Below are 17,918 nucleotides of genomic sequence, written 5' to 3'. Positions count from 1 at the left end.
TGATTGAAGCCAAGGATTGAACTCAAATCCCCATGGATATTAGTCGGGTTTGTTACCATTGAGCCATAATGGGAACTCCTAAATAGTTTTAACTTCTTCTAATAATCCATTATTAGCAAGTATAATACTAACAGCAGTAGTAATACTTAACAATCATGATTATCTCTATATATTTTCAAATTTTACAAACAGATTTATACACACTGCATTTTAAAACTGGCAGCATCTCCTGTGAGACAAGTGTCCCCCCTTCATAGGCAAGAAAACTGAGACGTATGGAGATTAAGTGACTTGAACAAAGTCTCAGAGCTTGTAATAGGTTGAGCAGGCTTTTGAATCCAAATCCCATTTTCTCTTCTTCATCTGATGACAGAACACAGAAGTGTCTAGATATCCGAAATGCATCCCCTATTGATTAAATAATTGCAAGGTAAGAAGAGGTTTTTAAAAACTTGCTTTGAGAAGTACAGTCCTCCTTTCCCCAACAAGAGAGCTGTCAGCACATTCCTCTGCCTAATTTGAAAACTTCTGGCCCTCTACGGCTCTCACCTTTCCCAGCCCTTTCCTTCCTCAGCTTCCAGCTCAGTTTGAGGCAGTAAACAGGATAATATGCTCATCTAATCTGACCTGGACCTCAGTTTGTGGCCACAAAGCCCAAGCTGTTTTACAAGTGCCAGAGAACCTCATGGTCAGCCAGAGTTCATGTTGCTTTTTAAGCTGAGAAATCACCCAGGAAATACATGCCAGTAAGCTACCCCTTTGCTGTCAAAGTTTGGGAAACTCCAGGACAGTTGCCAGATTTCAAAGCATTTTTTGTCCCTGGCTACCAGGGGATCTGATGTCCAGAAACTGGCTGGGAAAGCTAATGGGAACAGTAGAACTGAAGACTACACAAGATGAAGAAAAGTCATGATTGACTGGTTACCAGATTCTATCATTTCTGCAGTTGAATGGGCTCATAGATCTTAGGACATTCTCTGGGAATCTACTGGAAAGGCTTCTGTGCAATCGCTAGAGATTAAGATCAGGTCTAAATTAGGAACAGTGGTAGGCAGAGGCAAAGTTCCCAACCAGAAAACACTTTCACATCTTTTTCGGGCTGAAAGCAGATGTCAGGGAGGTGCGAAGGGATTCATATTTCCAGGATAAAATATATTTCAGCTTTTCTTGTCTTCCACAAAGAGTTTGTCATGTCCTCTGGTTACATACTAGTTATGTAGTGGAATTCCTATTGGATGGCTCCCAGCCATTACAATGGGAGTGGCCCAGGACTCCTGCCTTCCAGAGTGACTTCAGTCCATGGAATGTACATGTCATCTTACTGAAAACATCTGTCACTTATCCATTCTTCTTTAAACCACCTGTTTTCCAAAAACCCTGCTTGATAAGAATCCTGGAGTCAGTGGGGGTATAATAGAAATAACTGAATTTGGATTCAGGAGGCTTAGTTTCCAGGAATCATCTTAGTTTGATGTTCTCCAGAGTGATGCATAACTAGAGACTCATCCTCCCTGAGCCCTATGATCCTCAACCTGCAAAAGAAGGAGAGCAGCTCTTTGGAAAGGATGAAGGAGAAAGTCTTCTGTAAACTGTAAAGGGCTGTGTTCATATGAGAGCTTGTTAGCACACTCCCGTCCCAACTTTCATGGCTTTGTATTTGTGGTCAAATATGCCTTCCTGCCATGAACCATAGGCAGTGAACACAAAGGAGCATTTTCCTAGATGATTCTTCTTTATTGCAAATCGAGAGTCAGAGCTAGGCACATACTTTATGAATGAGGGAAGAATTAAGTTGTTTAACTAAATCTCCCTGGACTGTGGTTAAGAATTGGCTGAAGCCATCAAATCAGGCCCTGGGAACCACAACTTATTGGACAACGTTTTTATTTTTATTTTAATGTTTTTCTCTGTCTGGTGTGCTACTAGTCATTTGGAAGCTAGTAGACTTGCTTTTTAAATGGCAGGATTTATTTTTCCTTCTGGATTTTGTTTTTCCTTTTGGTTAATGGGTAGGTAGTTGTTTGTGTTTTTGTGAAATGTATATGTGGGAAACCTCTGTATAGAAATCTGTGCTTAGTGGTGGTTGCATTAGCTACATGAAAGGCAGATTTCTAGTACAGCTTCTGCCTGCACCTGTTACAGTTTGGGTTTTTGAGACTCTGTGTTGCTGTATGTCCCTTCACCTGATTTTTGTATGTCACTTATGGCTTGGTTGGGGAAACTGTCAATATCCCAGGATCCCTCTTTTATTTTTTTATTTTTTGTCTTTTCACCTACGCCACAGCCACAGCAACGTGGGATCCAAGCCACGTCTGCAACCTACCCCACAGCTCACGGCAACGCCGGATCCTTAACCCACTGAGCGAGGCCAAGGATCGAATCCTCAACCTCATGGTTCCTAGTCAGATTCATTAACCACTGAGCCACAATGGGAACTCCCAGGATCCCTCTTTTAAATACACTCCATTATGCCCTCTACTTATTCAGATGTCTCAGTCAGAACTTAACACAATACACCAGACATATTTTACCAGCGTAATATTAATCACCATCATAATAACAACTCTTTATACAGAGCTTTAGCATGGTTGGCATTTTTCTGAATGTTTTAGTTTTAAGTAACTTTTAAAGTCATGTTTGAAAAGAAGCTAAATATATTTAAAGTAATATACCCTCAGTAGAGAAAATGAGAAAAACATGGCAAAGTACACATCACCCTCATTCACTAAACCCTTGATCTGTCTTCCATTTCTCTGTGAATTTTATATTATAAAATGCTTTCCAGCTAACCTACAAGTAGCTTTTTTTTCTTGTTGAAGGAACATCTCTATGTTTCTGAGAGGAAATGGAATATGCAGTTCACTCTTGGATGTTTGAGGAACAACCTTAATTTGGCTATAAATATTAACTAGATAGATTAGATCAATCTTTCTTAAACAAATTATGCTTTTTAAGAGATCCCATGCAGTGAAAAAAAATTATCACAAGGGTAGCAGCTTAACAGTGACATACGTTTTCTGTGGGTCAGAAGTCTGAAGGGATAGCTTTGCTTCAGGGTCCATCACAAGACTCAAACTTTGTTCTAAAGTAAAAGGTTTTAATGAGGTGCTGATGAGGGCTGAAGTCCCTTCTAAAGCCGGGGAGCTATCTTCATCCAAGCTCAGATGACACTTCAGTTCCCGAAGGCTGTTCGACTGTTATCCTCAGTTTCTGGTTGGTTGTTGGCTGGAGGATGCACCCAATTCCTTGCCATGTGCACCTGTCCAATACAGCCACTTGTTTCACCAGACTCTGCAAGCTGAGAAGGCATTCGATTGAATCAGCCAGCAAGGTAGGACTTGCAGTTTTATGTAATGCCATCAGCAAGGTGACAGACATACCATCACTTTGCAATCTTCCATAGGCTAGAAGCAAGCTGCAGGCCCCACCCACACTTGAGGGAAGCAAAGTACACAACAAGCCTATGAGTACCCGGAGGTGGTGGTCATTAGGGGCCAAATTACAATCTCTCTGCTATAAGAAGGAGGGAGGAAGGAAGGGAGAGTGGGTATTGTGCTCAGTTAAGGGTGAGAACTGGTGCATGGTCTGTCAATACTTAGGATATTTATAATGCCTCTTCACATATTAAAGTCCCAAGAAGTCCTCTTCAGTTTCATTTAAACTAGTAGTTCCCAAACATATTGGACCCAGAAACTTTTTTTCATTAAAACCTTTTTCTTTAGAACAAAGTTTGAGAAATATCAAATCATAGGAATATTTATATCTGTGTATATCTATATATAGATATCTGTTTCTATTCATCCAGAAGCTTGGTACCAACTGGGATTTTGTGGATGTATTCCTGGAATCCAAGGAATTCTGTATTTATAAATTTTGATGGCAGCTGAAAAAATTAAGAGGGGCAGCTAGGGGGTCATCTGAGTAACTACTTATAGCCAGCTCAGTGGGTATGGTAGCGGTTACCAGCACATTGGCAAGTCAGTTAATAATACTTCAGGAGTTCTCATCTTGGCTCAGCAGAAACAAATCTGACTAGCATCCATGAAGACGAAGGTTTGATTCCTGGCCTTGCTCAGTGGGTTAAGGATCCAGTGTTGCCATGAGCTGTGGTATAGTTCAAAAATGCAGCTCAGATCCAGCGTTGCTGTGGCTGTGGCATAGGCCAGCAGCTACAGCTCCTATTCAACCCCTAGCCTGGGAACCTCCATATGCCTAAGGTGCAGCCCTAAAAAACACTAAAAAAAAAGAAAAAGAAAGAAAGAAGGAAGGAAGGAAGGAAGAAAGGAAGGAAGGAAGGAAGGAAGGAAGGAAGGAAGGAAGGAAGGAAAGAAAGAAAGAAAGAAAGAAAGAAAGAAAGAAAGAAAGAAAGAAAGAAAGAAAGAAAGAGAGAAAGAAAGAAAGAAAGAAAACTACACCTCAGTGGTCAAAGATGAATAAGAAATGAAGTGGAACAAATTTAGGAATGATGTATTAGGACCAGATGAGGGCCAGACTTCATCATGGTACACTAAGATTCTAGAGTCGGCTCAAGAGAGAAGTGTCGTAATGGAATGTGTTCTTACACACCAAAAGCCTGCGGAGGCAAGCTAGCTCAGAAGAACCTGGGCCAGATCACTTAGTAGAATATTCCTGTGGAACATTGCTTTGTAGTTTGCACAAATAGCTTTAATCATTTTAATAATACTGTTAATTTGCATTTAGTTGGTTTTATGGCCTTGCTTTTATTTAATCTTGTATATTTTGGGGTATTAGTGTTGTATGAAGCTATAGAAATAAAAACTGCCTTCATAGTTTTATGATTGTGAATATGGAAGGAAAGTCTCAGGACAAATAATTTGTCACCACTGGAGCTCCTTAGGGAACTTTTGCTTTAACAGATAACCATAAACTACTGAAGACTCAGAAATACTGTCCCATTATTTGAATATTCCATGAATCATGGGCTGTAGTGATTCTTTCTTTTTTTTTTTTTTTTTTTTGGTCTTTTTGCCATTTCTTGGGCCGCTCCCATGGCATATGGAGGTTCCCAGGCTAGGGGTCGAATCGGAGCTGCAGCCACCGGCCTACGCCAGAGCCACAGCAACAGGGGATCCGAGCTGCGTCTGTGACCTACACCACAGCTCATAGCAATAACACCACAGCTCATAGCAACACTGGATCGTTAACCCACTGAGCAAGGGCAGGGATCAAACCCGCAACCTCATGGTTCCTAGTTGGATTCACTAACCACTGCGCCACCACGGGAACTCGAATTCTAACTGTACTAATAGCACTTAGTACTGGTACCTAGTTCAACTATCTACTTCACAGGTAGAGTAGACATCAATTTCAATTGCCTCTTTCTCCTTCGATGATGTCTTTTGGACCAGTGTGCTGATGCCAGTGCTTGACCAGAGGCGGGTGGGAGGGCCCATGCCGTCCCCAACACACACCCTCCAGATGGGGTGCTGTGGCTGACAGGCACCTCTCAGGTTCCTTGGGAGTATTATAAAGAAGAGAAAAACAGTGTTTTGCTTTCCTGTTCAGTTTTCTGGTTCAAGGAGGTTGTACTTGGCTACATCTGAAGATTTCCTCCTCATCAGAGGCTTTGTCCTTCGGTCCTGTTCTCTGTGAGCAAAGGAGCAAGTCAGGTCTAGCTTTTGTAATTTTAACACCTAAAACAAAGCCCCAAGCATCACCCTCTGAAGAGACTCTATGGGATTAATATCCTGAAGTTTTAGACTCTGCCCAGGAAGAAAGCAGGTGCCTGCAGGAAACTCTTCTGCGGGGGATCTGTATGTACCTAGAGGGCAGAGAAAAATAAATATTCTATAAGCCAGACCATTGGAGTTCCCGTAGTGGCTCAGCGGTAATGAACTAGTGTTCATAGGGACTTCGGTTTGATCCCTGGCTTTGCTTGGTGGGTTAGGGATCTGATGTTGCTGTGAGCTGTGGTGTAGGTCACAGGCGAGGCTCAGATCTGCCATTGCTGTGGCTGTGGTGTAGTCGGGCAGCTGCAGCTCTGATTTGATTCCTAGCCTGGGAACCTCCATATGCTGCAGGTGTGGGCCTAAAAAGAGAAAGGAAAGGAAAGGAAAGGAAAGGAAAGGAAAGGAAAGGAAAAAGCCAGACCATTTGGAGTCAGTAGGTGATGGGAAAAAGATGGAGAAGGAGTCAGGTGTCTTGGGCGGGACTGTCCTGACCTGCATTTACTCCCTGTGTCACCTGGTAAAGGTGTTGCTCTAGAGACCAGTGAAACTGAGGTGTGACTGTTATGCCTGGGGACACAAACATGGACCCAAGTAATTGCACGAGCTGTTGTGACAGGGCTAGGAACAGAAGGCTGTGGAGAAGGGAGGGGCCAGCTGCTGAGAGAATTCTGAGAAGTCTTCACCGAGGAGAACCCTATGAGATGCCCAGTCTTCTTTGCAGGATCATCTCTGGAATCAAGTTGGGGGGGGGGAGCCTCTCCATCCCCAAATACCATACAAATGTGATATATGAATTATGACCTTATTGGGGAAACATGGTAGCCAGACATCTGCCTTTTTCTTGAATCTATATTGTGTGTCTCAAGCTTCCAAAATTATGATTTGCCATTGCATTCCTAAATACTCATTAGGAAGGAGGTTCTCCTGAGCTGCACATTGAAAACAACTGCGTTGGGTGTTCTGTGCTTCCCCCCTTGGGGACGGAGATGACCGGGAGGACAATGTGCTCTGTCCCTGCAGGTGGCCCTCTCCTATATGAAAACATCACGTTTGTCTACAACTCAGAGCAGCTGAATGGGACACAGCGTGTTCTCCTGGACAACGTGTTGTCAGAAGAACAGTGCCGGGAGCTGCACAGCGTTGCCAGTGTGAGAACCGGGAGCCCACCGGGGCCGGCCTGGCCTGAGCCTGCAAGCTCTTTGGTCCTGGGCTTACTTGGAGCCAGGACACCAGACCTGAAATGCCCCTTTCTTTAGGAGAAGCACATTGATGGCAGAGGCACTTTTACAGCCTTTGGGTTAGGGTGATTGTCATTTTGTCCAGACCTGGCCATACCTATTGGGTCTGGAATAGCTAGTGGCTTAAATCCTAGGATAACAGTGTCCAGTACGTGCCCTGCCTCATATATAAAGTCACTGGGACTCCTACCCCATTCCCTCTCAGAACCTCACCTGGGAGTGTTCTGGGGGCTGGGTCCTGTGTAGGGCTGGGGGCCCTGTATAGGGCTGGGGGTGGTATGGACAGTGGGCTCAGCATCCAGCTGAGGGAGAGGGTTGGAGTCAGGAGCCAGGGGTAGAGTCCTGCTTCTCCCCAAACCTCACCCCAGTATTAATGTACAAAGTGGCCCCCTTCCCTGGGCCTTGCCTGTCGCCACCTTGATACCCCTTCCCCAAGGTGGGTACTGGAGGCCTAGGCAGTTTGCCTCCTTGTGCTGGAAAATGTCCTGTGGTGATAGGCCCAGTGGTGCAATCACTCTTCCAGGGAAGGGGGAATGAATCACACCTTTAGTCTACCCTGGGCTCAGGGTACCCCAGGCCCCTCTCAACCACCCTCCTTCTGAGCATTTAAACCTTGTGCCTTTGACCATCTCCTTGGTCTGAAGGTATTTTATGCAAAGAGTTCTTGGGCCCCTGAGGTCAAGGGTGGGGTTGCTGACACCCTCCTGTCTTTTCTGACCCTGTCCTCTCTTTGCTCAGCATCCCTTCCAGTTCAGCTTGGGCGACAAGAGGCAGGAGGGGCAGCTGTCCCCTCTCCCTAGGGAAATGCAACCCTTAGAGATTGCCTCAGAGCCCCCTTCCTGGCCAGTGGGGAGATGGACCCCTCCTTTGCTCAGTGCCTTCTGGCCAGGGCCCCTCACCCCAGGGGTCTGGATATACATTTCCTAAGCCCACCCTTCCCATGTTGCATGCATGTTAACACTCTATGGCCAAAGTATAGCCCTTCCTCCTGTAGCTCCTGCCCTGTCTCCCCCTCCTGGCGGGGTGGGGGTGATGACTGAACTGCTGATTCTACCAGTGGGATTTTTAAGGAGGTGAGAACAGTGGCATTGAGACTCTAAAGCAGTGGACAATCCCCAAACACCATCAATAGATTTGGAACTGCCTTTCTTTTTTCCTTTCTATGCATATATTTTAGGGCTGTAGATTTACTTTCCTAATTTGTTTTCCATCGCTTATTCTTGAGAGAATTCTTATTCTACTATATCATTATTATGATAATAACCAATAGCGTTTGTACATCTCCTCTTTGACTTTTCAAAGCCCTTTCACAACTGTTGGCCTTTTCCTCAGCATGTGAGGCCACTGGGACCGGCAGGGTTATCTCTGCTACAAGAGAGACCTGAGGCTGAGAGAAGTCAAGTGTGAGCTAGGACTAGAGAAACTTGGGCCTCCCAAGGGGAAGCTGGGAGGCAGCTGTTTGGCTGAATTAGTGTTAGTTTCACAGGGTGGGGCGGGGGCGGACCTTGAAACTTGAGTTACTGAATCCCTTCTCCAAGCTGGGCCCTGCCTCAAAGACAAAGGAGTGGGCTCTGCTCTGTCCTTAGGCCCTGTGGGTAAGGGAGAGGGGACTGTCAAAATCCTCTCCTCTACTTTCATAAAATTTTTTGTTCTTTTTATTTGGATGTCTTCACGGGTCTCACTTATACCAAAGGGAAAGAATCTTCACCAAAGTTCATATTTCTTCTAAAAAAAATTAAAGTCACTGGGAAAACCTCTTTATGTTAATCAATAATTTAATTCATCGATGTAGTAGATATTTATATGCCACCTATTCCTACAGAAAGTGGTGGTGGCGTTTTATACTGAAAATGTGGTGTGGGAGTTAAAGATGGATCCCTCTTTTGATTGGAAGAATTAATGATACCAGGATCCTGGAATGCAGTGGGGATGAATCTGAGTCTTGCTGTGGATTGTCAGCTTTTGGCGGTCAAGACAGAAAGGGAGACCTGATGAACTCATAATTATCATTAATGGAGCATCTTGTATTTCGCTTCCAGGGGATCATGCTTGTTGGTGATGGATACAGAGGAAAAACTTCGCCTCATACACCCAATGAAAAGTTTGAAGGTGCAACTGTCCTGAAAGCACTCAAAGTAAAGCCATAACGTCTTTTGGGTTTGAATTCCTACATGTCAATCCAGGAGCTTCTGGGAATAGCAGATACAGGGAAGAAAAGGGTTTAGGAGAGAGACCTCTGAGGTTGTTGATGGAAGCATGTAGGAAATAGCACCTTCATTGTTTTTCAGCATTCCTTCATTCCTCCATTTTTGGCCATCAATTTATCAAACTTTGTATTTCTTAAATTTTCATTTGACAAATAATACACTACCCCCTTCCTGAAGGAGCTCAAGGTCTAATGGTGAAAACACACTCAAACAAACAATAATTCTGCATGACAAGACATCTTTTTGGAGAAGAGTGAGGAAAGTATTCTGAGAGAAAGAAAAGAGGGGTGATTAGCTTTTATCTTTTGAAATTACTCAGTGAATTTTATTACATTTATAGTTGTTCAGTGATCATCACAACCCAATTTTATAGCACTTCCACCCCAAACCCCCAGCCCATCCCCCACCCTCCAACCTGTCTCATTTGGAAACCATAATTTTTCAAAGTCTATGAGTCAGTATCTGTGCTGCAAAGAAGTTTATTCTGTCCTTTTTTTCAGATTCCACATGTCAGTGATAGCATATGATGTTGGTGTCTCACTGTCTGGCTAACTTCACTTAGCATGATAATTTCTAGGTCTATCCATGTTGCTGCAAATGCCGTTATTTCTTTCCTTTTATTGGCTGATTAATATTCCATTGTGTATATGTACCACATCTTCTTTATCCACTCCTCTGTTGATGGACATTTAGGTTGTTTCCATGTCTTGGCTATTATAATAGTGCTTCAGTGAACATTGGAGTACATGTGTCTTTTCGAGTCATGATTTTCTCTGGATAGATGCCCATGAGTGGGATTGCTGGATCAAATGGTAATTCCATTTTTAGTTTTCTGAGGAATCTCCCTACTGTTTTTCACAGTGGTTGCACCAATTTACATTCCCCTCAACAGTGTAATACGGTTCCCTTTTCTCCACACCCTCTCCAGCACTTATTGTTTGTAGATTTTTTGATGATAGCCATTCTGGCTAGTGTAAAGTGGTACCTCATAGTGGTTTTGATTTGCATTTCTCTAATAATGAGTGATTTTGAGCATCTTTTCATGTGTTTTTTGGCCATCTGTATGTCTTCTTTGGAGAATTGTCTGTTTAGATCTTCTGCTCATTTTTTGATGGGGTTATTTGCTTTTTTGGTACTGAGCTGCAGAAGGTGTTTATAAGTTTTGGAAGCGGGGTGATTAGCTTTTAGCTTTCCCTCTCTGAGTGGGCTCATTTCAATGGCTCACTGTCCTAATCCAAACACACGAGTGTGTGCTAGTGTTCCCACTAGGCAAAAGAGAGATGCACATCCTGCATTGACTTAATAAAACTTAGCATCTCGTGTCTTCAAGCCTTCCCATCACCGCACTGGTTTTTAATGTTCTTCTTTTTCTTCAGTTTGGTTATGAAGGCCGCGTCCCCCTCAAGAGCGCCCGTCTGTTCTATGACATCAGCGAGAAGGCTCGAAAGATTGTAGAATCCTATTTCATGCTGAACTCAACCCTGTATTTTTCCTACACGCACATGGTCTGCCGAACAGCCCTGTCTGGTGAGATTCCAGAGTCTGAGCTTACTCCCTTCTATCCACAGTGACATGAGAAAGAAAACAATGCAGAACAGAGCTCCATGAACACATCAAACCAATGGTTTAGCAGAGTTCTCCATCTCTAAAATGAAAGAGGCTTACTTGCTCAGATTTTTCCCTTCCCACTTTGTCTACTTGTCGGTCCCCTGCTGCATCAGAAGACCATCGCTCTGCCTGCTTTCCCTTTCAAATCCATTCCTCCTGTTTGCTTAAATCACAGCAAAATGCTTTAGGTTTCACTTTTCATGATCCAAGAACCTAGAAGTTATAGCCCACAAGCACTGAAGGGAAGTGTAGAAGATGAAGGGATTACTGATAGAAGGGAGCTTAGACAGGCAGAGCCCTCCTTACCCCTGTTGTCATTATTTCTTCTCTGTGTTTTCTCTTCTACATCCTTTTGAGGAGGAGGGAAAGAGAATGCCACAGAAGTAGATTTTTCCACCAGCAAACTTCAGCTGAATCAAATCTTTTCATTGGATGTGTGCATTTTGTCCTCATCCTTAAATTTCCTGCCCCCCACAAAATATATAGCTGTTTCCGTATGTATATTCATATCAGAGAACTTTTAGCACTGAAGAGGCAGGTATGACTTGCCTACATTTTTTTTTTTTTTAACATCAAGTTCATATCAGAGCAGGACCAGAGTCTCTTGACTGTGCTTGCCCAGTGTTTTTTCACCCGCTCTGCCTTCTGAGGGCTCAAATTTGCAAGGAGCATCAGCCGTGGGTGCAGACAGACTGTCATCTTTGCTCTCAGAGGTTATGGCACTCCATCTCTCATTCTTATCTGTTCCCCTTTCTGGCAGGTCAACAAGATAGAAGAAATGATCTCAGTCATCCCATCCATGCGGACAATTGCCTGTTGGACCCGGAGGCCAATGAATGCTGGAAGCAGCCACCTGCTTACACATTTAGGGACTACAGGTACCGCCAGCACCTGCTTCGAAACCAAGCTTCTGCCCAACGGTTATCAAAACCCCATGGAAACTAGAAAGCTGATCTGTTGTACTTGTCATCACATTCATCTCCATGAAGCAGAGGTGCTCAAATAATCTTCTGAAGCAGCTGCCACAACTGAAAAGCAGCTTCATCGTCTCATATTTTTATCTTTAAAAATTCCCTGCCAAAAAAAAAAAAAAAAAAATTCCCTTGCACGTTTTGATGCATCCGATTCCACAAAATGGCCATTTTGTTTCAATATAAAAAGTAAAGTTTATGGGATTTTTTTTTTTTTTTATTACTTGGCTTTCACTTAAGCATATCCCTTGTGGTCTGTGTACCTCAGTCTGAGAACACATCAGGGTGCCATCTCAACATGCGTAGGGACCTTGTCGCCTCACTCATTTCTGTCTGCATTTTATAAATAAGACTGGAACTCAGAAGAAAAAAATGCTTTCTCTTATTGAATAATATTTAAGAGTGTAAAGAAAGAGTCAGGAGTTGTAGTCACCATGTGCGTATTAATGTGTTCATTATGACTGCTCTGTGCTCTATACTAAAATGTTTATTGAGTGCCCCCTATCGACCAGGCTAGGCTACACCCTTTGGAGCTCTCCAGCCAAGTCAAGGAAAAAATATGTCCTTTAGAGTTATTAGTCTGAAAGGAAAGAAGAGAGTTTTAAATACTGCGGGCAGGATCAAAGGGCTAGATGAAACCTAGTGAGGTTTTCTTTGGAGGAAGTGAAATGTGAGAAGAAATGAGATGTGAAATATAATTAAAATTTTAACGTTAAGTGGAATAAGTGAATGCTACGACCTTAGATCTGATCTTACTCTTCAGGGTTAGGAGGGTCATTCATTTGAATGACTTGTCAGAGGAAACCTGCTAATCAGGCTGGCCAGTTCATCGCCAGTCTCCAGCATTCTGTGGTCATGTTGTGTTGGCAGATAAGAGAACCACCTGTTTCTCTCTTCTTACAGTGCTCTCCTGTACATGAACGACGACTTTGAAGGGGGAGAATTCATATTCACTGAGATGGATGCCAAGACTGTGACCGTAAGCAAGCCTATTCTTGCAAATTTATCTAGTATGTTTTAGTCTCAATTTTGCCACTTTCCAAGGACTGCTGGATTTCAGATATTTTTGAGCTCGAGAATTCAAGAGGTGGAGAGAGACCCAGTGAATGTATACATCATAAAATGTTAGAAATGGAACCATCAATAAAAATCTTCTTGTCCATTTTACAGATGAGTAATTTAAAGACTAGAGAGTAAGGATTTGCTCATGATCATCTAGCTAGTTAGTGTTAGACATAGAACCGGAGCCCAGGTCTTGTAATTCTTTGTCAAGTAATCTGATGGAAACATAAAAACATATGTTCTTAAGGCACTCACGACTAGGACAAGTCAAATGACTCTAGAGAATGGCTATCAAGTACCTTGGTGTTCTGCATGCTTGAGTGAGCATTGGCCTTCTTACCCCTAGTTATCCAAATTAGTGTGTGCATGTTTGTGTGTGTGTGTGTGTGTATGTGTGAGAGGGAGAGGGATTCTGATGATAAATAAACCTATACTTGAAAACTGACATACACATATATGTGTTACATGTTTACGCTTTGAATAAGATTCTGAACACACCTTCATAAGGGAAAATCAAAAGTTAAATTTGGGAGTTCCTGTTGTGGCACAGTGGAAATGAATCCGACTAGGAACCATGAGGTTGCAGATTCGATCCTTGGCCTTGCTCAATGGGTTAACGATCTGGCTTTGCCGTGAGCTGTGGTGTAAGTTGCAGATGCGGCTCGGATCTGGCGTTGCTGTGGATGTGGCATAGGCCGGCATTGCTGATTGGACCCCTAGCCTGGGAACCTCCATATGCCATGGGGGTGCGGCCCTAAAAAAAGACCAAGAAAAAAGTAAAATTCACATTTCCCACCATGGCTCAGCAGAAACAAATCTGACTAGCTTCCCTGAGGATGCAGTTTCAAAGCAGGTTTGATCCCTGGCTTCACTGCCTCACTCAGTGGGTTAAGGAACCAGCGTTGCCTTGAGTTGTGGTGTAGGTTGCAGACTTGGGTCTGACGTTACTGTGGCTCTGGTGTAGGCCAGCGTCTATAGCTCTGATTCGACCCCTAGCCTAGGAACCTCCATGCCTCAGGAGCTGCCCTAATAAAACAAAAAATAAAAGTTAAATTCAACCACCATCTTCCTAGGCAAACGAATGCCTTTGGAAAACCAGCCTACTGAGCACTTATAAACCATAAAGCCAGAATCCTTTAGTCTTTAAGCTGATGAGCAAATGCCATAGTAGAAAGGTTTTATGATTGAGGAGATAATTGAATTATAAATAGATGATGTGATATCTCTTTCTTCCACATAGAATTGAAATAGTTGAAACATATATGTGATGAACTTCAAGAATTTTGCAATATATAAGCTATTTCCACAACTTTTTCTGAATTTTATGTCTTTCCTCTCATATTTTGTACCCTTTTCTCAGTCTTATTCATGGCATACTACTGGGAGGTAAGCAGGTAATATGAAAAACTATATATTACTGCATTTAAAGGGAGATATCTATGGGTATTCTGGTTAAAATTGTCCAGAAATATTGATATAATTAAGAAAAATATTTTGTACAATTTAATATATAGTATATTTAGCCTCACACTTTTTTGTAAAAAGCTTAAATTTTAACTTGGGAGTATTTGATGCTCCATCATCTGAGAAATTAAATTAGGACTGATGATCCAGGCTGGAGTTTAAATCCTAGTTCAATATTATCAACTTTTGAAATGCCTCTGTGCAGGAAGCATTTGATTTCTGAGCTCTGCTAACTGAGGTCAAAAATGCTTGCAGCTCATACAGTTGGAAAAATCACAGGTGGTTGAAAAGATTTCTTTTCTTTTACTCCATCTAGTGGCCATGTTTGGAAATGCTCAATGTTTGAAAGGAAGCAAGCCTGGAAAACTGTGTATGAACCACTAATTCATTAATTGTTGAATGCAAGTAAACTGTAATTCCGCTTTTTAAAGATGTGAAAGCAGATACCACTTCTCTTTAAGAGATTTATACTTTTTATACAAAGGTGTAACTATATTAGAAAGTACTGAATCTAACCACTAACACCTCCCAAAAAGTAAGAGGTTTTTGGGGCCGCACCTAAAAGAAGTTCCCAGGCTAGAGGTCGAATTGAAGCTGTAGCTGCCAGCCAATGCCACAGCCACAGCCACAGCAATGCCAGATCCAACTGCCTCTGCAAGCTCTGTTCATGGCAACGCTGGATCCTTAACCCACTGAGCGAGGCCAGGGATAGAACCCACATCCTCATGAATACTAGTCTGGTTTGTCACTGCTGAGCCACCACAGGAACTCCTCACCTGTTTTAATGCAGTAGTTTCAATTTGAGAGATTTATTTTCCAAAATCATTTCTACTTCACATTAATGCATGTGGTGGAGTTTGGGGGTATTTTGTAGATAATTGAAATTCTTAGGTAACCAGTGCCGATAACAAAGAGAAATTGGTAGTCTTCCTTTTCAGCATTCCTCCTTTGACTCTGAAAGACAAATGAATCAGGGACATGACCCACCTTTGGGAATACACAAGGAAGAAAAGTCTCTTAAGTTCTTTACTTAGGAAAAATCTGGTAATCGTGTAACTTTTGAACTGAGGCTGAAGATTTCTGTTTATATTCAAGACGAGTACAGCACAGAGCCATCTATGACTTTAATCATCGGCTAAATGGAAAGTAAAAGGAATTTTCCTTTATCATACTTGGAAGAGACATGGATTTTTTTCAACAGCAGCATGTTTGTGAAACATGGGTATTAAGGAATTTTGGTTTCTCAGTGCAAGTTCGAAAAAGATAAAATTTAATGAATTGCATATGCTTCATGAAAAACTAAAGTCAGTGGAGTTTTGCTCCAAAACTATATTTACCATCACTTATCTAAACTTCAGAACATATTTTCCTGTAGAAGTAATGTCATCATGGAGGCTGGTCATTCCTCCTCGTACCTGATATATAAGAGGCGATGCTGTCCATTTGATAAGATTATCCCTCTGTGAACCCACATGCCTATAGTGAATCCCAACCACTTCAAGCAATTTCCTAAACTCTCCCAAAGTTCTTCATGTCTAAAAATACTTTCAATTCTTTCTGATCCATCAGAGAGAAAGCACTAAATTGTCCCTACACCCTTTCTTTAGTATTATAACATGTTGATGCCAAGACTCTGTAATCACATTGAAGCAATAGCAATCCACTCACATGTGGGTGAATGGGTCCTGACCAGCACCCGGGAAACGAGCAGCTCAGAAAACCCAAAACTAATCCTAAAGGCATGTGTATAGGAAGGTCTTCCTGCCCTGCTTCATATGCTTCGAATGTCAGTTATTTTGCTGTTTTTATGTGGAAATGCACCACAAATTCCTCCTCCAGAAACATAAAACATGGGAGTTCCTGTTGTGGCGCAGCAGAAATGAGTCCAACTAGGAACCATGAGGATGTGGGTTCAATCCCTGATCTCGCTCAGTGAGTTAGGGATCTGGCATTCCATGAGCTGTGGTGTAGGTCGAAGATGCAGCTGGGATCCCACATTGCTGTGTCTGTGGCAGAGGCCAGCAGGTGTAGCTCCGACTCAACCCCTAGCCTGGGAACCTCCATGTGCCGCAGGTGTGGCCCTGAAAAGCAAAAACAAAACAAAACAAAACAAAAAACAAATAAACAAACCATAAACATGAAATCTGATTAATTCTGAGGGTACCAGTAACTAGGAAACTCTAGACTGACAGAAAGTCACTTTGATGAAGCTGCTTAAGAAAGGCAACTCTTTCTAGCAAAGACAGATCACTCCTCAATTATTGTGAGTAGAAGAGTAACCAGAAAGTGACTTCCTTTAATACACACACACTCCCCCCCACACACACATCCCTTGGTCTCAGGCTTTCAGGCTTTTTTTTTTTTTTTGTCTCTTTAGGGCTGTACCTGTGGCATATGGAGATTCCCAGGCTAGGGGTATAAGCGGAGCTACAGCTGCTGGCCTACGCCACAGCCACATCAATGCCAGATCTAAGCTGCTTCTGCACCACAGCTCACGGCAACGCCGGATCCTTAACCCACTGAGCAAGGCCAGGGATCAAACCCGCAGCATCATGATTCCTAGTCGGATTCATTTCCTCTGTGCCACAAGGGGAACTCTGGTCTCAGGCTTTTTGACTCCTCCACCTTCCTTTGAGCTTCCACAGGTTGGACCTAATCTGGGAGCACCTATGTTAGGTAGGATCCAAAGACTTCAGATAATTTTCCAAATATTCCTCTTGAAGATAGCAGTGGGGAAAAAAAAAAATGTTGCCATTCCATTTTATGGTAAAGGAAACCCAGAATTCTGCTAATTAGCATCTATCAACTCAGGTCAGTTCAGATCATAGCTAGTTAGAATGGGCTCGTGTTATCAAATAGAGTGATTAGTATCACATTCTTCCTTTATTTTACTTTTCTAAGCTCTACTGTGGAATGAGTCAGCTTTCTGTGTTTTGCAAGCAAGAAAAATGAACTCCACTTGCACCAGACACTTCTTTAAACATGGAGGCAAAGCCCCTAATATTCCGTTGCTTCAGCTCACTCAATTTGGAGAGCCTGCTTGTTGGATCAAATGCGTGGTTCAGGGTCCCCTGCAGTGCCTCTTTTCCTTTCTCTCCTGTCCTACGGAACCCTTAGTGGACAGCTCCCCCCTCAAGCCATATGCTAGCTTGAAAAGACTGTGCTGATCCTTTCAGAGCCCCTGGAAGCCATGGAACAGGTCACCTGAAGGCGTGTTGTGTCCTCATCAGCAGAGGTATTTAAGCCTCGGTTGATGAATTAAAGTATCACACGAGATGAGACTTGACTCTTTAAAATCTTTGTATTATTAAAAGTTCACAAACCATAAGTTTACAACTAAGGAATTAGAAAGGGTACACCCATGGAACCAATACGCAGATCAATTATAAGAACTTAGCAGCACCCAGATTGTCCTCTTCATTTATTTTTGTCATTCCACAAATGTTAAGTGTACATCTACTTAGGCCAGAAGCTGTGCAAGTGCTAAAATTAGAGAAGTGAATTGAAAGAGGGAGCCTTTGCTTTGTGGAGTTGGCCAGCCACCAACACAGCACGTATTGAGCAATTACCATACACCATGGACTGTGCCAACCATTCTACCTGATAACTTTGTTTTCTTTTTTTTTTGGTCTTTTGTTTTTATTTTTTAGCTAAATGACTGTTATAACATTTATAGTT

The 17,918-nt window shown here is 42.6% G+C and overlaps 1 protein-coding gene across 2 annotated transcripts in view; it reads left to right on the top strand.

The window, feature by feature from the left end:
- The window catches only part of P3H2 (prolyl 3-hydroxylase 2), a 157,267-nt gene that overhangs the window by 130,707 nt on the left and 8,642 nt on the right, over positions 1 to 17,918 (top strand). For both annotated transcript variants that reach the window (XM_021070049.2, XM_084990714.1), the window contains 5 exons: positions 6,711 to 6,838; positions 8,968 to 9,063; positions 10,512 to 10,662; positions 11,504 to 11,621; positions 12,618 to 12,693. In XM_021070049.2, coding sequence (XP_020925708.1) covers positions 6,711 to 6,838; positions 8,968 to 9,063; positions 10,512 to 10,662; positions 11,504 to 11,621; positions 12,618 to 12,693 — 569 coding nt within the window. The remainder of the gene's footprint in view (positions 1 to 6,710; positions 6,839 to 8,967; positions 9,064 to 10,511; positions 10,663 to 11,503; positions 11,622 to 12,617; positions 12,694 to 17,918) is intronic.

This window comes from Sus scrofa, chromosome 13 (assembly GCF_054392235.1).
Source record: "Sus scrofa isolate SSC_HxYL_T2T_F1_AM1 chromosome 13, Sscrofa_HxYL_maternal_Yorkshire_Landrace_v2.0, whole genome shotgun sequence".
Classification (NCBI taxonomy): Eukaryota; Metazoa; Chordata; class Mammalia; order Artiodactyla; family Suidae; genus Sus; species Sus scrofa.
This window is presented reverse-complemented; position numbering and strand designations above follow the sequence as displayed.